General features: G+C 41.7%; 2 protein-coding genes across 2 annotated transcripts in view; both read left to right on the top strand.

Annotated features, from left to right (window-relative positions):
• cpne4b (copine IVb) overlaps positions 1-1,301 on the top strand; it is a 29,164-nt gene extending 27,863 nt beyond the window's left edge. Inside the window, exon 16 of the mRNA XM_050034346.1 lies at positions 333-1,301. Within this exon, the coding sequence (XP_049890303.1) occupies positions 333-464 (132 nt within the window). The 3' untranslated portion in view covers positions 465-1,301. The remainder of the gene's footprint in view (positions 1-332) is intronic.
• Positions 1,302-2,655: 1,354 nt separating this feature from the next.
• On the top strand, positions 2,656-14,828 carry mrpl3 (mitochondrial ribosomal protein L3). The gene is made up of 10 exons (XM_050035091.1): positions 2,656-2,875; positions 4,093-4,274; positions 4,369-4,460; positions 5,429-5,527; positions 9,294-9,393; positions 10,714-10,774; positions 10,993-11,104; positions 11,240-11,317; positions 11,422-11,499; positions 14,570-14,828. The coding sequence occupies exons 1-10, from the start codon at positions 2,802-2,804 to the stop codon at positions 14,717-14,719; spliced, it is 1,026 nt and encodes a 341-aa protein (XP_049891048.1). The 5' UTR covers positions 2,656-2,801; the 3' UTR covers positions 14,720-14,828.
• The last annotated feature ends 11,107 nt before the right edge of the window (positions 14,829-25,935 follow it).

Genomic DNA, 25,935 nt, shown 5'->3' with positions numbered 1-25,935 from the left:
ACTTACAGGAATTGACTCATACAGCATAATGTACTTGATCATTTGCTTTTGCATGAATAATGTGCTTTAATGGATTGTTCCTTTTATAAATAGACAGGCTCTGATGTGCTTTTCTCCTGTGCTATGGAACTAGAGGACAAAAAGGTGAACGCAGGGGTGTTTTGAGGTTGTCAAATGAGCTTGTCTGATCACATCAGTCTCAGTAGTCCAGACCTTTGACAGCATCGGGCTCAACAGCATATTTTAACATTCTAGAATCATGCATGGCCGGTGATGTGCGTTCGTTTGTGACCTCTCCTCTCCTCTCTGTCCGTCTGTCTCTGTGTTTTCAGGCCTCCCCAGCCGCACTGGCTAAGAGTGTTTTGGCAGAAGTCCCTAACCAGGTGGTGGATTACTACAATGCTAAAGGCATCAAACCCAAGTGTATGTCGGATTATGAGTCCACAAGAACCTTCAGCCCCTGACAATGGACTACATGCAATTATACACTCCAATACACACACATATATATATCATATATATATATATATATATATACATTTATGTACTGTATAATACATATACACATGTAAAAGCACAAGCACACATACGCACACAAACAAACATGTACACATAACCATATTACATACATACAGTAGTCTAGCTCAGAGAATTAGCTCGTTCTGGTGAAACAATTTGAACTACTCCATTGATGACTATTGCATGTTCGGCCACAATGGCATCACCTGGGAAATTATTACTATCTACTGTATATCTAAAAGATGTTTATAGAAATAAGAGCAGTCTTCTGAACCAGCATGCAGACTCAGACCATAGCCCACCCAGAGAAATGACACTCCTACCTTATTTAGATAACTAGCAAGTTCACGAACCAAAAGATCTGTGGGTAGGAAAAGCCAAAAATATGTGATTGCATAGCCCGAAATGCTTAGAATTAGCATTGCAAATGTTATTTATGGGAATGGTAGTGTCCCTGTTAGTGTACTGCATAAATGCATGAATAATTCAGCTCCTGCTAATATCCAATCTCCAGTACCCGCTTGCTAGTTATGAAATAAAGTATCTCTGTCATTTGAGTGACATTCAGGGTTGTCTTGGGTGTTTGGGGGTTCTTTTCTACAGATTTGTTTGAGATTTTGCTAAATGGAAATGAACAACTGAATAATTGTAATAATTTCTTATTAACCTTCTTACATTGTAAAGAGTTTTGGGAGGATAGAAAAGCGTGTGTGGTAGACTCTCATCTGTGAGCTGAAAAATGTTTTTTTCTGTATTCTGCATGTTGATTATAATAAAGACACTTTGGTTTTCTCATTTTTGTGTGATCTGATGTTTGTTTGCATGTTTACTTGTATTAATTGTGTTGTATAGACATGTTCACACTGTTGCAAAAGCTCACTTTTGTGGACAAAAAGTTTTCAATTAACATTAGGACTTGGTTTTTGGTAAAAGTTCTAGTTATAGAAATATAAATGGGGCTAGGCATGTTATGGTTACAGCTAATTTAGGTTTTAGTCTCCAAGGAATTAATGAAAAACAATGAAACTTCCTCCTAAGTGATAAAATAAAAAAATTGTGTGTGTTCAGGGATGCAATGTGGAGATCTAGAATAACAAAGAAAAAAGCAGTTGGCGGCCTGTTAGCTGATTTGGTTTTCCACCTCGTGAGCTTCTGTTTCTCAGTTTGCCGCCACATATTCAAACTATATATATACAGACCTCCACTGAGGTTAGATATCACACACCTCCCTCTCTGTCTCACTCATGGACAGCCCTATGAGCCGACAGTGTTATTTGTGCATGTGGCAGTTTCAAGAATTGTGAAATGCAGGTTCATGACATCTTCATCCACAACATGTCTCTTTCACTTTCTCTACGTCTCCCAGACAGACATTAAAATGCAAGAATTAATTATCTGACGAATCTCCATATAGTTAATTAGGGGGAGCCAAAGTTGGGCTGTCCTGAGAGTGCACTCCATACGTGCCTCAGTGTCTGACAGTCAGATCAGTATTCAACACATGAGCCTCTCTGATATCTTTTTCAGAGACCACCCACATCAGAGGAGTTACACTGAGAGGATCAGTTATATAAAGGGTGAAAGAAACCACTGAAAATGAGTAAAAATCCAACTTTACCTTCTACAGTATTCTGTTCTGATTATATTGTAATATCTGGGTTATAATTGGCTATATTGTTATTTTCAGGAGACCGTCAAAACGGAGCCTCAAATCAATAGGTTTTACTTGATATAAATGAAAATATTTTTAACATGCTTATTTGTTCATTTATCATTGTTTTATATTCTTTTTAGCATTTTATAGTGTTCAAAAATGGAAATTTAAACATCAACATTTCCAGGACAGCTGGACAAAATCCATTTGTTGATGAAGATCATGCAATTTGATTGAAAGCTTTTAAACTACTGAACTGACCTTAAGGTAAAATTGTTGCTGTTACTGCTGTTTCCAAGGTCAATAATTAACTTTTATTATTTTTTTAAGGTAACTTAACTTTAAGATTATACGACCATGTAAATATAATAGTTTAATATCAGGATATCAGATTTAATTGGTTATCAATTAAAAAAAATATGAATCCGGTATTCGTGCGGAACCTTTGTCATCACGACGCTCTATGCAGCGGAACTGTTTTGTCACGTACCGGAAGTAGCCAGGGTGACATTAGGACAGGACGAAAACGAAGGCATGGGTGTGCATTTGTTGTGAGAGCCCCATGCTCCTCTAGTTTGAGTGTAATTCTTCTTATATTTATGTGGAAGTGTATATATTAAAGAACAAAATGGCGGCGTGGAGCTGTCGGTTTCTTCTCCAGCGGGGAACTCGTCTCATTTCTCTGCGAGCAACGGCTGAAAGGTGGCTAATGCTAAGTGGCTAGTTGTGCTAATGTAACTGAAGTTAACTTTAGCATGTAGCTTCGTTAAATGGGGCTGCTTTGGTTTTCCTTTGCTTTTATACCAGGGCATTTTGTTTGCTAATTAACTAGCTAATGTTACAATTTTCTCTTTATAAGTAACGCTAGCTTGCCTCTACTTCCCAGTGAATTATAATTGATATAACACATCGGGGCGTTTGTGTTGTGTTTGTGTTTTATTTTCACTCTCCTACGCGAAATAATGTTACTTAAAGATCAATTTAGACACTGTTGTAAAGGACAAAACTGATGAACCACTCCACAGTCCCAGTCTACAGTTACAAATGAGTAATGTGTTTGTAGCCATCTGCAAGTAGACGTGGGCAGACTTTAATATGACAAAATGTCACCAGGGTTCATTCAGGCCTCTTTTTATTTATTTCTGTCTTGACTCGTAATTAAACAGTGGCATTTATGCACTTAAAATGCACAAACTGTCCTGCTCATTACTCATCAGCAAGGACACTGCAGTGACTGAAGTGACTTTGTAAAGTAAAGTGACAGAGCAGCATGAGATCTGACGCTGCAATGCAAATTTCTTGAGTTATGATCTTCAAAAAGAATAAAGGAGCAAGTTAGTTTGCAATTAGTTAGTCAGAAATACCAGGTCAGCTTCTCCCTTATGTGACAATTTGCTGCCTATCTCTGTCTCGTAGCATTATAAACGGCACATGTTTGATTTTGAGGCTGTTTGTCAGACAGAATTAACGATGTGTAGTTGCCACCTTGTACAATGGGAAATTGTGATCAGCAGTTTTCTTTTCATCGACTCAAAATTAATTGACAAAAAAACCTGAACATTATTCAGCAGGACAAAATAATTGTCAGTTGCAGCTCTATAATACATATGTACATATGCATATATGCTACCTGACAGTCTTGTTTTGATTGGACATTTTTTTAACAGTTATGAGCAGTGATCCAGAATGAAAACCTGCAGAATTTAGTGTACTGTGTTTTTACATTTTTTAATATTAAGTTATTTTGTGCTGATAATGTGACGGACAATATTTATTTAAGACAACATTTTTTTTTAAAAATCTGAGGAGGTGTCAGAATTCTGCGTCTGCAGATTCTGTGTGAGCCTGATTATTAGTGTAGCTCTGGACATACGTGATTGTCGTCTTTGTAAATAACTTCCTTTTTTTTTATCTGGCAGTCCTGCCCATTCATTGGGCTGTATCAGGACAGTGAAGACCACAACATGGTTTGAGGAACACCTCACAAAGGACAACCAGGAGTACATGAGGAAGAGTATGGCAGAGGAATACAGAAAACAAACAGCTGAAAAGCTAAACCCCCTCAAAGATGAACCCTGGGAGCGTCATCAATGGACAGAGGGTTGGTGTTATCAATACTGAGAGCTGTGTACATCGTGAATCTTCTACCTGTTGGCTCGCACTTAAACAGTCTTTTCATCTGTCCATCTTTACAGGTAGTCAAAGAGTTGGGTTAGTAGCCGTGAAGCTGGGGATGGCTCCTATCTGGACGAAAACAGGAGAAAGACATGTAGTCACCATGTTGCAGGTAGCACACACACACACACACCTGTTGTCTTCTGTGTTGTGCCTCAGCTTTGCATCAAAACAGCTGCCTGTATTCTTCAGGAATGATAATACCTCTTAGTCATCCATAATGAAATGACCAGCAGGTCAGAAAAGCAGTCAGATAAATTGGATTGTTCTGTGGAGTGAGGGGGAACACTAGCAAATATTGAACAGCTCGAAACCTCACCTGCAGCCTTTGATCGTACAAGGTGCAAAGAGGAGATATTCCTAGTCAGGTTTATTCAGATCACGTTTTAATCTCATCAACTATTCTGTCAGCGAAGTAAATTGATGGCAGACCGCGGGTCCATCTGTGTTTATTCTGTTCTTTATTGATAATGACATACTTTAGTGGGTAGCACAAAAAACTTCTATTGCAATTTCAGTAAAATGTCAGTGTTAATACTCAGACTTTTTAAACTTTGTCATCACCTCCACTTGATATCATATTCAAGGCCATACAGTAGCTTCTACCCCCATCTGCTGATTCACTTTTGTCACATTTAGTCATTTGATTCTTTTCGGCTGACACAAGAACGCTCTGTGCTAGATGAAAAGTAGAGCATTTAAATTTACTTTCTCAGGGAGAAAGTACTCCCACCACTTTGGCACACATTCTATCTGAAGCGAAACTGAAAGTGCGTCATAATGCAGTGAATAAATACAGCACAGGCTTCATTGTTGCTTCATAAGAAAACATTTTCCTCCTCTTTTCTCATCCTCTGATTTACTTCTTATGTAACATGTATTGCTAAATGCCTGTGATGTATTTCTGTTGTTGATTGAGTTAGCAGGGGCCCCATGTTGAAATGTTTTACACCAGGGGCTTGTATTTTTTTTGTGTTGGTCACGTAGGTGGTTATGTAGGTCAGGAGGAAAGAAGTAGCACAGAGAAAACCGCAATCAGGCTGTGACTAATGTTAATCCAGCCTCTGTTCCTTTTTCCAGGTGCAGGACTGCCATGTAATAAAGCACCTGTCCAAGGAAGAAAATGACGGACGCTCTGCCGCCCTTGTGGTAGGAGGGAAAAACGTATCACCATTCCATGTAAGAAACAGCTGTAAATGTCATGAAAAAAAAAAAAAACGTGTGAGGTTTTTATCTTTGCTGTGAAATGGTATTTGTGGACAGACAGACGCAGCAGGCAGCTGTTTTCAATGAAAAAGCTCTGAAAAGCCACTGTACACCGCCTGCTCAGCACCAAACTGCAGAAGGACACAGTAACAGGCCAGCTGGTGAACATAGTAGAGAATCTAGCAGCTAGAGAGCCTGATATTTCTCTCAGGAGTTGGTAGAGACCGAATAGTGTAAAAAGTATTTACTGCAGGTTTTTAAAAAGTACATTTTAGGAAAACAAAAATATCACTTGGGTTATGATTTGATAAGTAATAAACCTGTGAGAATAATCACAGAAAACTGAAATGCCTCTGCTTTGTTTCACCATGAGAGGCTGAAGCCAACAATTAAAAGGCTCCCACTAATGTAATGGTAGGGGAAACACTGTTTGAGTTTGCCAACATTAGCCACCCTGAGCTACTGGTCATACTGGACCAAGCAAAGCCTAGTTCACATTACACGATTTTCACCCTGATTTTGCGTCGCGGAGACTATCGTAATCTTTTGAGTGTTCATACCTGGCGAGGTGTGTTTCTGTCAGCGGGAGTCTCGGCAACTACGTTACGACCCGTGTGTGCACACCACAAGATTTCTCCACCGAGCCCTCGCCGACAGAGCCCCAGATAATGCGGTGACGTCACCAAACTTGGAGACGACACATCGTAAAGGCATGGATATTCTTCCCAGCGTTGAATCAGATCTGCCTCCAGGGCCTGGGTCCAAACACAACGCGCTCCCTGTGATCCTGTGGACGCCGCCATTGTTGTAGTTGCTTGCCGGCTTGTCAGTGTTGCCAGATCTTGGGAGAGAAACAAGCAACCAGGGCTATGGAAACAAGCCCAAAAGAAGCGACTATCATGCATTTAAATAACTTATTCAATGGATATATATAGAGAGAAAGGCGACGTTTAGAGAGCAAGCCCAAATAAGCAACTCCACTTTAGAAACAAGCCCAAAGTTGCGGCTAATAAGCGGACCTGGCAACCCTGCGGCTTGTCCTCCTCACATTTCTTCTGTCCTCCTGAGTGCTGACGTGGGACGTATCCCGCCTCTCATTGGCTGATGCTCTTTGTCAGTCGTGTCGGACTTCTCCAGTTTTCTAGCATGCCAGATATCCAGTCCCAGTCACAGACGAGGGGGCGACTTGCTCGTAGGCTTGTTCACACATGAGGACTCGTTGTGGCAGACAATCTGCCGACTCACCTCCGACCCAAGGTGGCTTTCAAGATCCCCTGCGACGTCAAAATCACAGTGAAAATTGTGTAATGTGAACTAGGCTTGAGGCCGTAGCAGCCAAATTCCTCAGTATTGAATTCAGCATGGTATGTTAATCGCCTCTGAATTCACCTTTTCATTCAGTGTAGTAATGTGTTATTTCTATCAAAAGTTACATAGTTAAACTTTAAGCAAAAGCAAAAGTTTCTGAAATGAGTTGGAAGAGTTTCTTTGTCAATTTGACCTTTTTTGAAAATATATAATGATTAAAAAACATTTTTGTGTTCAGCAATGGGCCAGCAGTATTTATAATCAGCAGCTCTGCCTACACAGAAACATAATTATTATTGTGTGCTCATTTATTTTTGCCTCCCAATAGCTTGAGAAATTGCCAACGTTACTCATCTTTTATTCTTTATTAAAAGATATCCACATATGTATGCAGAATCTGTGGGCAATGTTCTGGTTTCCATTTGTAATCCAAGTAGTATTGACCAATCATGTTTGAGCATCAGGGAAACGGCCAGTGTGGAAAGCATTGGCCGAAATGCGGCCTCACAACCCATTGGCTGTCTTCTGATGGTCTGTCTGTTTATAGAGATTAGCTGAAATGATCAGCATACAGAAGAGGAAGTCTCGGCCCTAATATTTGCTGGCTACTCTGGAACTCTGGAAATATTTGTTGTTGCCCCCAGAGACTCATTGTCGTGAGACTGAGAGGTTCCGAGATTACTCGACTTAACAAGCAGCCATTCACTCAGTTGTTTGAACTTTCACAAAGTTAGAGGCTGAGCAACAACAATTTTAAGTCACAATTTTGACTACACAAATTATTTGATTAATGGGTCATCTGACGCAAATTTTAGACAGTTACTTTACATATAACAATAATTATATCAATCATAAACAGGGCTAAAACTGATGACTTGTTTATCCATTTAATTTATACTGATATTTAATGTCTAAGAATATCATGTCTAGTCGACCTGCAATGTGTAGCCCCATTAATTAGCTGTATAGTTGATTGAAAGACAGTTAATTGGCAACTATTTTGATCATCGTTCAGTCATTTTTCAAGCAAAAATGTCAAACATTTGCTGGTTAAAGCTTCTTAAATATGAAAATTAGCTGCTTTTCTTCATCATGTATGATACTAAATGGTGAGTCTGTGGGTTTTGGACAGTTGGTTGGACAAATGAAGCAAATTTAAGATGTCACTTTGGGTTCTGGGAAATTGCGATGAGCATTTCTTAGAACATTTTGACATTTTATAGGCTAAACAGTTAATCAAATATGAAAACACAAAAACAATCTGCAGATTAATTACTGAAATTAATTGTAAGTTGCATCCCTAATATCTAATCACACCAGTCACTTTGCTCTTAATGCCAGCAGAGCGGCCGGTGCCAAATACTTTATCACATCACAACGTCCATTTCTGCTCATTTTAGTTCTGGCTACATTTCATAATCATGCAAAAAAATCTAATCAGTGTGACAGCTTTATGGAAGCATAACTGAATTTTGTCATTTCCCTGTAGCACTGAGCTCATATCAGGCCTCCCAGTTTTAGGACCTTTTATGAATACAGATCCGTAGTCAGGAAATTATACCCGACCATCAGTGAGTATATTTCATCTTTGGTGTCTAAATGAGCAGAATCCAATAGATTTCATTGCCGCTACGTCCCACTTACAATGACAAGCCCTCGCACATTTAGAAGTGTCTTTCATGCTCATAATAAACTCTAAGGTCCCATCACAGCCTCAGACTGCATATCTGACCTCTATAACACACACACACACACTGCAACCTGAAGTGATAGACAGCAACAATGGCTCTTCAGTTTGCTCTGTGAACCTGTACTTGCTTTTCAGAATGGGAAGACAGTTTAAGGCAGGTATTGTTTTTTTAAGAAAATCTCCTCTTAGTATGTATGAGGAGGACTTTTTCCTTTTTGTATGTTCCATCCATTTTTTTAAGGAAAAAAAAAAGATAAACAAGGATGAATAAATCAAAGTGTAATTTATTCATTGAGTCTTGATAGATGCTTGATGGGCCGGTGTCGAACGTGAAGTTGTTTAGAATCCCTCTCACACAGCCGCCACATCACTCTCCAGTCAGGCAGAGTTTGTCGGAGTGAGAAGCTTTGGCAGGCTGATTTTCACCCTTCTGTTGAAAGGGAGAGAGAGAGTTTAGAGTGACTGGAGGGGCTGAGATGAGAGCGAGCCGAGCGAAAGCAAATGTCAGAGATGCTCGCTGCCAAGTGTGCGTGCGTATGCCTCCGTGTGTGTGTGTGTGTGTGTGTGTGTGTGTGTGTGTGTGTGTGTGTGTTTGGCTCCTGTACAGTCATAACAGGCCCACGTTTAATTTTAAAATGCCAAAGTCCAACTGCTGTTGGTTCTTCTTTTACCACTTTATTTCCCTCCCTCCCTCCCTCCATCCTAATACGTATGTCTTCTTTTCATCATTCTGACTGGCAGAGGTCTGAAGGGGAAATGGAGATGTTCAGGAATGCAGGCGTGCCTCCGAAACAGAAAGTCACCACCTTTAAAGTGTCAGACAACGCCATCATCAAGCCAGGTATACACACTTGCATTAGCTTGTAATTAAAGGGGATCTATTCTGCTTTTTTTCTGTCATCAGTGTTGGGCAGTAATGCGTTACAGTAACGTTATTACTTTTTCCAGTAACCAGTAGTTACTAGTCACATCACTGCCAACTTGAAATACAACAGTCACATCAGCGGACTCATTTTCGTAATAGCTGTGCTGCACACACATGTCATAAAGCAGCAAGCTAGTTGGAAACACTTACCTTAGCGGCTGGAAATATTCCCATTGCTTTGGCTTTGTCTGGAGGAAAGATGACAAGAACACTGTTGCTGCAGGTGTTCAGACTGAAACTCTTTCCACTGCAAAAATCACCTCCCCAAACCCCAGGTCTGAAACAAAGGTGAGCCCTCCTCGGCTGTAGAGGTCGACTTTAGCCCTAAACTGGCTAAACAACCAAAACTGGATTTTAATCATGAACAGCTGCAGACACAGAGAAGTGATAAAGCTTGTGGCTGGATATGTGGTGGCTGTAATGTTGTTCCATGAGTGACTCTCGGTCACAGGTAACAGGAAGCCCCCGGGTAAATAGAGGCTATGGCTAGGCCACTGCCATAGTGCTCCCATAGCTCCGCCTCCTGTCACTCACTCACAGTGCTGATTTCTCGTCACGTGTCTCTTGCGCTCCGATTGCATTTAGGGTTTTGCGGCACAGTTTTGTTTTGTTTTGAATGTGTGACTATCTCAGAGGCTTTTGTACATGTGCACTACCGCAAGAAGAATATTGTTTTCATAAACAGAATTTTGTTAATGTGTACTGCAGCATGTAGCTGCATGCTAGTGTGAGGGAAACATGTAATCTTGGTTCCTGATGTTGTTAATTTCTCCCCAGTTTCAGATAATACTCCTGCTTGAACATGTCCGGTTGTGTTTAGAAGCTTTTTTTTTTGGTGATATTTCACAGTAGAGGTGCTGCTGTGCTTCATTAGTCATTTGCCTGGCTGCAATTATGGTGCCGAAACACTGAAATAAAGACATGGTAAGACTAACCAATCAGAGCAGACTAGGCTTTTAAAGAGGAAGGCTTAAAGACACAGGCAGAGGGGGTGAATACATGTGTCCAGCACAGACAATAGGATAAGATAAAGTGGTTTTTGAATATTTAAGTGTGTAAATATGTTCTAATAGAAGCCCCAAAGTACAAGTATCAACTTTAAAATGAGCACAATAGGTTCCCTTTAAAAAAATACTCATATACTATGTTTTCCACGTCACACAGTAAAATCTATTTTCTATTTTCTGACAGTTTTGTACACAATTTGTCATGTTGTCTTGTTTGTTGTGTGTGCAGGCACTCCTCTGTATGCAGCACATTTCCGCCCAGGCCAATATGTGGACGTCACAGCCAAATCGTAAGTTCTGTTCTGCCAGCTCTCCCTCTTCGCTGGCGCTTCATCTTGGCTTCCCCCAACTACTTCTTCCCCTCTTTTAGCAGCATGTTGTGAAGATAGATCAGTTTTTGACTTTACAAGAAACTCCAAATCTCTCTTTGTACGTGGTTGTCCTCTCAGGCAAGAAGTCAGCACACTTTAAATAATGAGGGTGAATTTTCTTGTGTTTGTGTGTGTAGCATTGGCAAAGGTTTTCAAGGCGTAATGAAGCGATGGGGGTTCAAAGGTCAGCCAGCCACCCATGGTCAAACCAAAACTCATCGCAGACCAGGGTCTCTTGGACCTGGAGGGGTAAGACACACACAGACACACACACACACACACACACACACACACTGCATAAGATGCTCATGCATGCCAGACATGAACAGTTGGCTTCCCATAATCCAGTAATGTGAGCGTGTGTCTTTTATCATCTGCGTCTAGGATCCAGCCAAAGTTTGGAAAGGAAAAAAGATGCCTGGCCAGATGGGAAACATCTCCGTCACAGCCTATGGACTGAAGGTACACGCTCACAAGACGACACCCACACAGTCGTGGTTTTGAACTTGTGTGTCCTTGACTGCAATTTCAGTTCAATACTCTCATCTGCCTCTTCTCTCTCCCAGATATGGAGGGTCAATACCAAGTATGATGTGCTGTATGTTAACGGCTCCGTCCCCGGACACAGGAACTGCGTATTGAAGGTAAAAATAACGGCACACACACACACACACACACACACACACACACACTTGCGAGTGAAGTGTAAAGTTTAAGGTCAACCCCAGCATGCTTAGTGTTCTGACAGGGACGAGTTTGACCTTGCACCTGTAAAACACTGTCACACCTGCAAGACAGTGTGATCTATCTTCATTGACACAGTGCTGGATCAGCAGTGCACGTGAGTGTGTGTGTATGCATGAATCTGTTTGTGTGTTTTTGTGTGAAGGAATGGGAGCGTGCACCTTAATGATGTTAGTAATATCCACCGCATCCATCTCCATACTCAGCATGTTGTGTTCGCCTTGTGTGTGTGTGTGTGTGTGTGTGTGTATGTGCGGACACACACGCAGACTATTATTTGTTTTGCAGACAAGCGATAATGAATACAAATGTGCATTGCATTTCACACAGCTCAGCTATCTCTCACACACACACACACACACACACACACCTGGATCCACTTCTATTACCCTTATGGGCACAAGTTAATAATGTTTGTTTATTGTTGTTTGTTTTTGTCATTGTGTGCAGTCCCACTGTCCCGATGTTAACAAAGAACAATTATGGTTTATTAATTAGATTTAAGACTATGGGTAACAATTATTAGTAATTTTTAAATAGATTTTTTTTAGGGTAATCAGTCAGCCCACAGAGTCAGGGACCCTTGGGTGCATAGACCACGGAAAAAGTAAATAAATAAGGTTCATGTGGGAACACTAAACAGACACTGATCTTGCCAGTATAATAATTTTTGTTTGGTTTCAATAATATTAAACTACTATCAGTACTTTCCCCAATGTTGTTCATGATTGATTCAAATTAAAAGTGTGTCTGCAGGTCCTTAAAAAGTCTTACATTTCGTTTTGTAAATATTGGGCCATTACATAGTCGTAAATTTGAATTTGTGAGGTACAATCACCACAAACATTTTACCTAATTTTATTTTTCCATTTTTGAATTTCTAATTGTTAAAGGGAGTCTAGCTCTTCTGTGTGATCGTCCACTTTTCTGAGGGTACAAATCTTTAAACCTACCACCAGCGGCGTGCAGATATTTCTGGAAGCTGGTGGTCAAGCAAAAAAAGAAACACATCTTTTACACATGTTTATTTAAGCTATTTATTTCAATGCCCTTAAAGTCATGCAGACAAGGGTGTTTATTTGCCTGAACATAGGTGGGGACCATATGAAGCGCAGGGTCTGGGGGTCCTCCCCTGGTAAACTTCAGGCATCAAACACTTGATTTCCTACATTCTGGTGAATTTTTATTTGCATCAGTTTATAGTGGAAATGTCTTGATGCTGCTCTGACACACAGACACACTCTGAGGACGATTTCTATGTCAGAGGTCATCAATTAGATATGAAATCCACCGAGTGCTGGAGAGAAAACGTGTCTGTTGGTTTATTTACATTAAACTCAGCCTCTTACAACCATGTTTCTTCCCTACATGCCTTATTGCAGGGCTTGTTTTTATATTTTCTCATGTTGTTACTTTCCCATCAGAACTATTTAATTAAACATGTGATCCAGTCAAATGTTGCTTTAGTTCGTGTTGGTTCATTAATAAGATTAAATTCACATTTTTTAAATCTAATCCGCCGCCTTAGAATCTGTAAACAATACAGTTTTGTTTGGGAGAGAACTGCACTAATTCTAATAATTATCTTCTAAATACGCATTAAATATAATTAAAGAATCCCAGAGAGCAGACACATGCTCTTCCTCTCCTCCTCCTGTGCTCTATGTGCACACAGTGTTCCTGCAGCACCAAACCACGTCAGATTTCTTCAAATGAAATATCAGAGCCACGGTGTGGGAGACGCAAACATTATTTCAAGTTAGGTTTTGGTTTATGAAGACAAGTAGAAGGGGCAAAAAGTTCAGCATCTGTCTCTGCTCGCTCCGGGGAGCTTGTGAACATAAATCTGCCAGAGAGTTGGAGCGACACTGTGGTTTTACGCCAGACTAGCTTGCTTGTTGTTAAGCTTAATAGTGGGTTGTTGCCTAGGTTAGTTTGGCGCTACTGAGATATTTTAATAGTGGTTAAATTTCACAGCAGTGACAAACAATGCTGACGCTTTGGGCAAACGCTATGGTTACCTGGCTGTTCATGAAGGCAGGTCAGGGAGACGTGGATGCTGCTCTGAAGGGTGCTCGATATGAGTGCGTTAACTGTGGTGGCTGTGACAACAAGGGGAGTAGAAGAGGGAGGGGCAGGCTGGCACAATTAAAACTCAAATGCAACACACTTTTAATTGAGAATTGATGCCATGGGCCAAACTAAAATATAAAATATGGAAAGAAATATCTTACAAAAGGGCACTTATCCAGTTAGAGGCCTACAGAGCAGGTGCTTGAGCATCACCTGAGGTCTATCTGTGCACATACCTGCCTGCTACTGAACCTGACACTGTCTCTTTACTATGTTTGAAAACCTAGATTAAAGTAACTCACTATAATAATCATATTTCTACATAAGTCATGAATGTTTTCTGCTTCTAAAGGGAGGCATGTCCAAACTGCTAATTAGATTTTAAAGATGCCAGAAAGCAGTGGTAAATGCCTGTAACACATTTTTCAGTCCCCAAGGTGACATTTCTGAAGTGCAGCAGTCCAAAACCCAAAAATATTCTATTTAGAGTTAAATAAAACGCAGATAAGCAATAAATCCTCACATTTGAGAAGCAGGAGAATGCAGGCATTTTGTGCCTAATTGATTTGCAGTAACAATTTTTAAAGTTGTTAGAGACAGATGAATGTTGGACAGCCAAATACTCACAACTGTGTCCAGTCAATACCAGAGTGCTAGGTCCCATACAAAGACTGTGCAGTATATTGATGCTATATCGATACTGTGATCACAGACTAGACATCTTCTTAGATTTCGAATATCGTAAAATAGTAAATGTTGGTTTTAATGGCTGCACAACGGCTACAGCACCAAAAGGCAACTCCACAGTATCCTCGCAATATCGAGGTATTTGGTAAAAAATATCACCCTGCCCTACTTCAACTTTTACAAAAAAGTGTGTGTCTGTGTGTGTTCCAGGTAAGAGATACTGTACTGCCAACCAGGAAGTCCACCCTGCTCAACCCTCCTTTCCCTACCTATTTCAACGAAGAGGAAGGTGACCTGGATGAAGACCTGTACGACGAAGACTTATTCATTCACACAGACCCATCATTAACAATGACCTGACCACACACACACAAAATCTCTCTCACACACACACACACACACGTGTCACGTTTTCATTTATACCCACAAACCATGTCTGGATCCTGTAATAAAGTGTAATTCCTTCGAATGTCTTGAGCCCCTTTAGTTTTTTTTTTTGTTTTTTTTTTGTTAGAGTAAGATGCAACAGCACCGAGCCTGTCTGTTTGATCCAAACAGTTATTACGGCCCCTTTCCCCCGAAACCATGGTAACTGTAGGAGTGATGATGTCACTAGAGGATCCCCAAGCAGAGAGAGGAGGGGAAAAAAAGACAGTGAAACAAAACAAGAGAGAGGCAGATGTGTTGGAGAAATGTGCAATATCTATGCAGGACACAGGATAAGGCTAGAGGGAGAGGAGGAGGAGGAGGGGGAGAGCTGGATACAATGAGTTGCACAAAGCACAGTGAAAGAGTGAGGGGAATGCAGACAGGGGAGGGAAAGGGCCTGTGAAGGTAGGGGTGGAGGAATGAATGAGGTGGAAGGTGTGGAAGCAAATACAAAGAAGTAGAAACAGGGCAGGAAGGGAGAGGGAGACGGTGAAGGTGTGGAGGGCGACTTGAAGGGGGAGAAAAGGAGAGGTGGGGATGGAGGCTAACAAAGGTTGACATTTGTGCATAAGAGGATAAATGAGGACATTAATGTTGCAGCAGGAACCGCTGGGTGCTTAAGTCTGTGTGTTTGTGTTCAGCAGTATTTAAATGAGAACCTCTAGCTGGTGGGCTGACAGATTCCCCTCTGCACTGTCTGGGACGCCTCCTTGCCTGTTTGGGCAATTAATAATCAAATCTGAATCGTGTCCTCTAAAGTGTTGGACTCTTATTTCAGTGTAAATGTATCCTCAGAGGCCTGCATGTGATGTGGGCTCCCTCCCTGTTGGTCTCTGCTCTGTATCTGCCATGTAACTGACAGAAGCGAAAACACAAGTGGTAGCGATGCTTTGTAACAGCTGCAGATACACACACCGCATTGATGCCTTTTCCCTAATTGAAACGACACAGGCGGCAGACTCAGAAATGCATAGCATGTAGTTGGTTGTCATTTAGATAAAGATGCAAGGTGGTGATTTAATGTGTAGCAAACAACGTCCTGCTCCATATAACATGCCACAGCTTGTAGGTCCATAAGGCAGCAGCAGGTTCTTTGAAATGGTAATGATATCGTTTGAAAGTCCTGCTCTGTGGAGCCTGCACATCATCAGGCTCTTGTGGGGGTGGACGAGAGGAGAGGCTGAGCAGAGAGGGGAGGGAGGGGTGGGGGGGTCGCTGCTGCCTGTTAAAGCAGCAGAGCAGAAAGAGAAGAAGAACTCCTGTATAGTGTGTGTGAGTGTGTTTGGGTGTGGTAAAACACCAGCCGCTAAGTCCGTTTTCAGTGTCGCACTTGAGAAATTCTGTGTGTTCAAGGACAGAACTTCAAAAAGCACAAACAGTCTTAATGAAGCATTGGCATACGGTTAAACTTAAATTAGTAGCCCAAGCAATTATTTGCTTAAATCACTGAACTCAACAGGCTAATGTGAGGGACAGGCGTTTATAAGGGACAGGCCTTTAATTCATTGAACACGAAATCATTGCAAAGATGGGAAATACAATCAAATAGTTTATTTGAACTAGTATGACTATAACTTTTCTATTCTGACTTTATGACAGCTTCAGAGGAAGGGAGTCACCACGTGTTTTTTGTCATGCTGGTCATTCTGAATGACTCACGGTCCCCTCTGGAGCTCATGGCTTCAGTAAAATAAAATCGACAAATGCTAACAATGTGTAGCATCTGCATACTGACAAAGTTTAAACATTTATATTTGTATGTGCGATCTAAACAGCTAATTGACGTTAGCTCAGCAATCCAGTTTTGTACATCCAAAGAACTTCTATTAAAATGAAGTGCTTGGCAACCAGATCAGGCATCTACTTGTCAAAATGTGTAGCCACACCAGGCCAGTAAAAGGTACTGGGCGTTTAATTGAAGTTTTCAGTATTTCAAATAGTTGAAAAGCCTGGAAAAGTTTGATTAGTCATTCATTCATTCTATAACCACTTGCCCTATTCAGGTCGTGGGGTGTTGGAGCCTATCCCAGCTGACGCTGGGCGAGAGGCAGGGTACACCCTGGACACGTCGCCAGACTATCACAGACATTCACATTTACATTCACACCTACGGACAATTCAACCCAGAACCCTCATGCTGTGAGACGACAGAGCTGACCACTGCACCACCTCCAAAAAACCCAAAGAATAAGATTGTTTATCACTAAAAATGATGACTAAAAAAAGACGAGCGTCCTGTCTGTGAAGCACTGAAAATATTTTTTTTTGATTCCAGTGTGATTTAGCACCACTTTAAGAATTTTAAACATTTTGATGATGATCGGAATAATATTTTAAATCACAGTTAGTTTGGCCAGGATAATTGTGACATGAAATTTTCATATCGTCCCATGCCAAACAGCCTCTATAACAAACATAGAGGGATCAATAAATGTGCTGTGATATCAGTTGCTAGGCTTTAACCACTGGATTGCCTCCCCACAGTGCTTTCAAACTTTACTGTATTGGTCATGAGGCCAAAACATTTTGGATAGACTTGCACTTGCATAGCGCCTTTCTAGTCCTCTGACCACTCGCAGCCCTTTTTACACTACGAGTCACATTCACCATACAAGGTGCCACCTGCCACTCAGTTATTAACACAGACATCGGGGGCAATTTGGGGTTCAGGGTTAGGGTTATCTTGCTCAAGGATACTTCAACAGACTGGAGGAGCTGGAAATTAAACCGCTGATCAGTGAACGACCCGCTCTACCTCCTGAGCCACAGCTGCCCTAGACTTGAGACTCACCTGCATGGATTTCACTTCCACACTGCAGCTGTACACAGGAGAGATGTAGACTTGAGATCACTTAAAGTCCTTGGAAAGCCATTTTTGCTATTAACCTCTTAATATGACAAATGGGGTCCCAGAAAGTTTTTTTTGGTTATTTAATGAGAGATTTTCTGTATTTTGTGGTGTGTTTTGTGCCTGATCAGACAGACTTTTTGAAGCAGATTATCACACACACCAAACGTTGAATGTTGCACCTTTAGTAATAAGCAATATGCTTTTTGGGCCTTTCAGTCACAAAAATGAGGGCTTTAGAAATGACTTGGACTTGAGTTTGTTGAGACTCGATCTGACTTGAGGCTAGAGATATTTTTCTTGATTAACCGATAATTAATTTTGTCTACGAAATGTCAAAAAATAGAGTGAAAGCTAACACAAGTTTCCAGAGCCCAAGCTGACATCTTCAAAATACCGGACTTTTACAAAACCCGGAGATTTACTCGGACAATTAGAAAACAAGCAATTATTCACACTTGAGAGAAGCCAGAGAAGTGTTGGCATTTTAGCTGATCAATTTTGGCAATTTACTAAATTATTGCGATTATATTTTCAGATGATCAGCTAATCAATTAAATGAAAGTGTTTTTATCATTAATTAATGTGTAAAAAAAACAGTGTTAACACAGATTTAAAATAAAGTATTCCAGCAGTGTGACATTTTAACGGTCAGTACTCAGAGAGAGAACATAGAGACATGGAAGGCTTGACTTGTGTCTTATCTCTAGACTTGCTTTAACAAGACTTGAAAATCAACTTGGCTCAGAGCCCCTAAAATAAGCAGATGAGCTGTTGAGCTGAGGGAGCAAGAAACAATTTGAAGGCAACATGCCCGAGCAAGTCTCCGTAAGACTGTCCCACCAAACGCAACTTTGCAAATCTAGATATTTAAGTGCCTGCGCCAACCCCATGCACCCATTCCCTTGTCTGTCTATCCGATCCCTGGATTCATTTCCATTTGTTAATCAAAGAACCGGCCAATCTAAACGTTTTGGGGAAATTACTTGGGAGTGTGTGAGTGAAGGTCGGCCTGTGATTTTGACCCCAGCCTGACATGATGGATCTACCTCTCTGCTTCTGCTGGCTCAACACATGAGAGATCTGATTTCCATTAGTAAAGAGGACATAGCCTCCCTCCTACTGCCTTCCACACACACACACATACACACACACACATACACACCAACTGTGACTCTATCTCTTACAGATACACAAACACACACACATTGTTTTATTGCCTCCTTAGCAAGCAACAATTCTGTGTCCAAGACTGGTCAGCACTTATGTTGCTACTTCCTTTGCCGAGTTAACACAAAAAGTGTTGAAGTGACCTGCATCTCAACACACTCACAGACACACACATACACACACAGATCAGCGTGTGTGTGTGTTTGTGCAATATGAATTATTGAGTGTGTTATTTGAGGGACAGCTGGCTCTTGAACACATTAACTCCCTCAGTCAGAGAGACAGTCATACGTCTACAGTGGCGGGAGCGAGTCACAGAGCAGGAGAGAAGAAGAGAAATGAGAGAATGTTAATGCAATTTCACACTGACTTCAGCATCAGTAGGCAATGATATTATAAAGTGTTTATATAAGCTCTCAAGTCAATTAACATGAGGAATAAAATGAATTAATCTTTTCACCGGGAAGGGAACATTAAGTTATTTTTATTAGACTGAATACAATTACAGTCTGCAAATAGCACCATCTGAGTGACATTTGAAATTTATAATAGAGTCACTTGTGAACTGATTGCTACGACTTGAGCTCTTGCTTGCTGCATCTTGTATTGCATAATGTTTTGTTTCTGTCACGGCACAAAAGCTGCAGCAAATCCCAAAATTACATACAAACACACTGACTCCCAAATATGGATACTTGAATTTATGTTGCTCATTATAATCTTATCCAATAAGAGGTATTTTCAGGACAATATGGAGAAAGAGAGACGAACCCTGCTTGTAATTTCACATGCACGACTATCATCCCTCTAAGCCTCACTGCCGGTGGTCCTGCTGTGGTGAGCCCCTCCCAATTGTGCACACCTGCGTCTCATGAGTGCGTGTGTCTGTATGTGTGTGCGGTGTGTGTGATGTCTCCCACCCATGTTGGTAAATTTGGGTTCCTTCCTTCCAGCACCACTGGGTGAAAGCAGGGTGCTGCCTTTGGGTCCCCACTTTCCTCTCCACAGGTGTTCCTATCCTGCCCTCAGATATGTTTTGTGTGTATGTGTGTGTATTGTGGGGACATACATGTGTTTACACAGTCACATTGTGGCAATGTGTCCTCCTTTACGGGAGTAACGCAACACATTCTTACTCCAACCTCGTCACATATAGACATTTGGTCATGGACTTTCCACATCCACATATGATGTGCAAGGTACCCTGGGTGCGTTGGTTGTTGCCGTTCTGGGACGCTGTGTCAAGTTCTGCCTGTTACATGTATTGTCTTCTTTCAAAATACACTTCCATTGTCACAGGAAATTTACCATTTACATACAGTCTCTTTAAAAATAAACGCGCTACATCGGTACAGCAATGTGAATTGACATTTTTTACCCCCAACAACAAACACACATGGTTAGGTTTAGGAAAAAAAGAACAGGATTTGACTTAGTAATCTTCCAGGACGCAAACACCACTGTCCTGGATGAATGTCGGCTTTTGCTGGACCACTCCACCTGCCCTCCCGCCCACCCCAGTTGGACTTTCGTTGCCTTAACTTTCGTCCTTGCCCCGCCGCATTTCCACCTGACACCGCCGGGCACCATTTAACAATAACGGCTACAAGCCACATATCGTGCCGACATTAAAGGACGCCTTTTTTTTTGTTGGTTTCTGACACCGCAAGTCACTGCCCAAGTGCCAGATTTCGACGACTTTAAGGTGAGACCGGGCTCTGTAACGCTGTCAGCAACTACCATAATATAAAGAGCAAGAAAGTTTGCATAGAGAGGGTGGGAGGAGTGGTGGATGGGTCAAACAAGCTCTGGACTTTCACCTAGGAGCCTGCTGTTCATTTCCCGTGTAAATTTTAAGCCAAACCATGATGGTTTTGTTTTAAAAAGCCTAGCCACGTGCTTTTGTTGCCTAAACCAAAGAAAATAAATCTAAAAGTGATTGTTCTAAAAGTGTTTTTATGTACTATGTGAGTTTATATTAAAAAAGACTGAATGCACATAATGAACAGAAACTGCACATTTCCTATGTAAATGGAAGTGTATTTTGACACAACACATGTCACAAGTGTGAATTGACACGCTGTCCCAGAATGTCCGAAACTGACGCAGGAGGGTACCTAACACATCATGCTTAGACGTGTGGTCCACTGACAGAGCAGTGGTAATAGAAAAGTTGGGATAAAAATGTGTTGATAAGTCAATGTAATGTCCTCTGAATGGGTTGGAAAGGCGACTCTGTGTGTGTGTGTGTGTGTGTGTGTGTGTGTGTGTGTGTGTGTGTGTGTGTGTGTGCAGTACCTACCTATTTGACCTTACAAAACAGTCTTTCTCATTACCTTTCATTGTCTCACTCTCCACCCTCATTTAAAGCCCACCTTGGGTCCAAGACATCTCCATGGTAACAAGGAGCAATGGAGGAATGGGAAAGTAGAGTTGGCGTGAGAATATTGCACAAAGAGAGGGCAAAGTTTGGGTACAAAGATCATGTACCCCAACATGTTCATAGTTGTGATGAGATGTGTAAAGCACTCGGGCCTTTGACTCACGCTTCTCAGATATTGCGAAGTGGCTCATTACACCGTTCAATGGTCAAAATGTCTGCAGTCATCCTTTAACTTTCACAGCGTCAGCATGCACTGTAAAAGCTATTGCACTGTTTTCTGGGGTTTAAATGAGCCGTGTGGTGACTGGGAGGTAAATGTCATCGGTTTTCAGCCGGAAACCTTCACCGCAAGAATGTGACCACGGGATACCGAGTAAATCAATATGGAAGCCAAGGGAGGAGGCTGAAGGAGGGGGGTAAAGAGAGGGGGATGTTACCGCAGGTGAAAAACTAAATGACAGCAGCAGAAGGAGGAGAAGAGGGAGATAAGGAGGGAAAGGAGGGAGAGGAGACTGAGGAAAGAAGTGAGTTAATCTGTGACATTATCAGTGTGTGCGCGTGTGTAGTGGGGGGGCGGGGGGTCAGTCAAACAGTGGTAAACAGTGCATTTGTCAGGGACTATTTTCATCTGTGGATTATTACATTATGTGAGATCAAAGATCCAGATTAAAATCAGAACTGCATTACGTAATTCAGAATCCTTTTTCTTTTAAACAACCCATTTTCAAGATGTCACTCAAATAACTTCTGAACAGCTGGGCCCAGGAGTGTTCAGTGGCAATCTGGTCTGGGACCTTGGGTGGTACCGATGTTCAGCCCAGATTATCTGCTTATATATTCAGAGATACAGTCGTACATTTCCTGAACTGCTTGCAAACTTATCCGGGCTGCCTGATCATTTAAAACATGTCTGATTTTTAGGACTGTATTGAAAGTTACACAAACGAAAGCTGAAAGTTAAAATCTCGCCTCAAGTTTCCGCTGAAGAACAGACAACCCGTGCTGAACGCATCTCCCTAACCGTTTCCTCATCCAGACTTATTGAGCCATCTGCTTTTGTTTTTCTCACTGCAAAGCATTTCCATTTTGTTTACATCTGCCTCCCCATGAGATCATGTGAGGATGTGCATTCATGCTCCCTCTGGCACGACCATCATAATACCCTGTAGTGTGTGATACACAATCATTTTTGAATCTTGGAGTGTGTGCACGTTTGAGATTAGAGAGAAGAACATCTGTGAAGTTCCTCCTTATGTGTGTAACACTACCTGACTTCAAAAGTGTTTAAGATTTTAAATCTCCTGTAATCTGAGCCTGGCTTTAACAGCTTTGACAACAACGATGCTCCATGTCACACATCAAACTTTGGATACACAATACTTGTCAGTGGGATCAATTTGTTGTTGGTTTTGGTGTTTTCGTGGGATTTGTTGGCCATGCTGAAAATATAGACTTCACCTAAATCACACGCATGCATAAATACATATCCAGATAGTTTTATTTTTGGAAATTTAGGGAGCTGTGTTGCCTAGACTCCAGTCACAAGTGTCAAGCCCCAGGGCTGAAAAATGAAGCCAACACACAAGTGCCAAAAACTGCAGTTCCTTAAACGGTCACTTGAGGCTGGCTCCAGAAGCAAGTCAATCCCCATAGTCATCCATGTTAAAATGCCCAACTTCACAGCAGAAATAAACATGTTTACAGCCTGGTACAACATTGGTTTTGGTCTTTATAGCTTATTTCGCCATTCATGACAGCTGTACAGGTGTTGATTTTTTATATAATTCACCCATTGGTGTTCTAATAAGGTTTAAAGTTACCCATAATTAAGGACGGGCTGCTCGGAGTGACAGACTGTCTATCGATAGTGACGTCGGCTTCTCAGTCAGATCCACCCCTCGCTCCTCTACAGCTCCAGCTTCTCCTCCAAGTAGGGTCACTTCTGACTCCAAAAATAAAAGAAAACAAGATGGACATGGCCAAAATGACAAATACAAGGCTTCAAAATGGGATTCTACAAACCAATTTGTGAAGCCTTATACAGTGTATGGTCACAAGTCCAGTACAAAGTAGATGAAAAATTCAAATCATCATAAAAATGACACTGACAATGACAACACAATTAAACCAAAACTCTGTGCATGGCTAAATACCAGTGTGTGTAAGTGAGAAAATATCTTTTAAAAATCTTCTCCGTGATTTGGGCAGAGTGACCCTTTACAATGTCACTTCCAAAAAGTACACACTCTTCTCCTACACACACCCACGCACACACACACACACACAAAGTGATGACATTTCTCACTCCTGAATAGAAAGCCATTTAGCTTGACTCACAGAGAGGAGCAGACACAAAAGCAACAGCACAAAGAGGGAAAGAGCGAGGGAGGGGGGGGTCTTAATATTGTGGAGAGTAAAATACATTAAAGAGCATAAAAACTTGAAACCCAAATATTGAGTAATTGCATGTGTTGAAGATGAACAATAGACACAGAAACTTTATCAGATTATCTGGATTCTATGGATTATTATAGGTTGTATTCTAGTTAAAATATGTTTCAGTATTCCCGTTTCTCGCCACCTTTTCTTTGCTGCGGAAAGTAAACAAACAGACGAATCAAAGCTTTGTCAAAAATGATTAAAAACCAAATTGGGTTTCGGGTGAAAATACAGTCGATTCGCTGCACTGTGAGGGTATTCCACTAATTATAAAAAGCTTCATCTGCTATGAAGGCGTCTCAGGAGACGTGTGCATGCGCGTGTGTGAGTGTGTGTGTGTGCGTAGGTGTGTGTGTGTGTGTGTGTGTGTGTGTGTGTGTTAAAGACAGAAGGGAGGGCAGAGTGGGAGCAAGTGAGAGAGAAATTACATCTGTTTTGGGTCAGCAAAAAACACTTTATAGCCGTGCTCAAAGAGGCAGTAATGAAGCTGCCAGCAGGCAATACACTCAAGTAGTTCTCTCTCTCTCACACACACACACACACACACACACCCTCACACACAAAATCTACACATACAGTATGCACCCATATCATTTCATCAGCCCAACACAGCATTAACTGCAGATCACATATTATTCATCCTGCACACACACACACACACACACACACACACACACACACACACACACACACACACACACACACACACACACACACCTGTGCACTATCCCAGCTCTCATCTCCTCCCCTGCAAAGCTTTAAACGCGCCTGAGATCATCAGCGATCATCCAGATATCTACATGATAACAATATCAATTATCACAGCATCATGTTGAATCAGCACACATTCCCCCAGTCGACACAGACTGAATGCAAATGAAGATGCAGATCAGCGGTTTCAAAGTGCCGCCGGGTCTTATCTGTATCTACAGTAACAATGCACGTTAGACTGCGGGGCAACGCTGCCGCTCAGTGGTTCATACAGGAGCTGCACACACACACAGACACACAGAAGTGGGGTAGGTTGGTGAGGAGGTTGTGCAAGGTGACATCTCAGAAGAGTTAAGAGCACAGGAAAAGTGGTGTTTTTCTTGAGAGCATGTTCAAGGCTGTGTTTCAGCATACAGACAGCTGATTTAGGTGTTTAGTGCTGCAAAGATCGATGACAAATCTCTCAGCTAAGGTGATCGCAAAGGAACATTTATGAAACTGCACATTTACAATCAAACTTAAAGGTGTCGCTATACTTTGTGGATGATCTCAAGTATCAGCCTTGACTATGAGACACACAGACCAAGCCTGGAAGCTATTTTAAACTTTGTCGGAGCAGACTGTAATGCTGCGACACCTGGCTGTGATCTGTGACAATGGGCCTCCATACATAACAGGATAAAACCTGGAGAGAGAAACAAGGTCTCTGATCACTCCTTTGACCTGCACTCTAATCAAGTCATGTTGGGAAATCATCACAAGATTGACACTTAAAATGTGTGTGCCCTGCTAAGATAATGGGACCAGAGTTTGCAGACAGCCTGATGCTTAAGTGTGTTGCTGGATTTGTAGTGACTGCAAGAGTCTTGTCGTAGATCTGGGCTGTGTGGTATGACGTGGAGAGACAAAATCCTCTTATGGTTGTTACAAGCAATCTGATTTTTTGCTCTGATGTGACACAGATTTGTTTTTTTTTCAGAGCAGTGTGAACACAGAAATCCAGTTTTCTCCAATCAGATCATGGGCCACTTCCATATGCTGTCCATGCGGTCATATCAGAATGCATGTGTGTTTTTCTCATGCATCCATGGTTTTATCCGGCCATGCTTCACTGCACGGCTCAGATCTCTCACCATACAGTGTCCGAGCCATCCGTTAAAACTACAGAAGGCTGCCACACCGCTGCTATGGTAGGCTGCCCCAGTTGCCAGCCCCACCTGCCAGACACTTTCTGATGGGGACAGCTTGCCTACGTGCTATGAAAGGGTTGTCGTGAGGCACAGACAGAGATATCAGAATACAACCCTCGCCATTCAAAGGTTTTGGAGGATCTGTTCCTCTGCGAAACCCTCCACATCGCGACCCCACTACTTCTGACTCCTCTCCCGGCTGCACCAACACCTATCTTTCCACAGAACTACCAGCAGTAGCTGCTAATAGAGCTAGTGGACCGAAAGCTCATTTGTACGACAGCCCATGATCCTAAAAACAAACAGCCAGCCCTCCAAGGGGCCATTTCTCCAAAGATATGCTACACTCTCCCAAACAGAAGCACATGGCTAATCATTAGGCAGAATGACATCATTAGACCTTCGT

Source organism: Epinephelus moara, chromosome 22 (genome assembly GCF_006386435.1).
Source record: "Epinephelus moara isolate mb chromosome 22, YSFRI_EMoa_1.0, whole genome shotgun sequence".
Taxonomy (NCBI): Eukaryota; Metazoa; Chordata; class Actinopteri; order Perciformes; family Serranidae; genus Epinephelus; species Epinephelus moara.
This window is presented reverse-complemented; position numbering and strand designations above follow the sequence as displayed.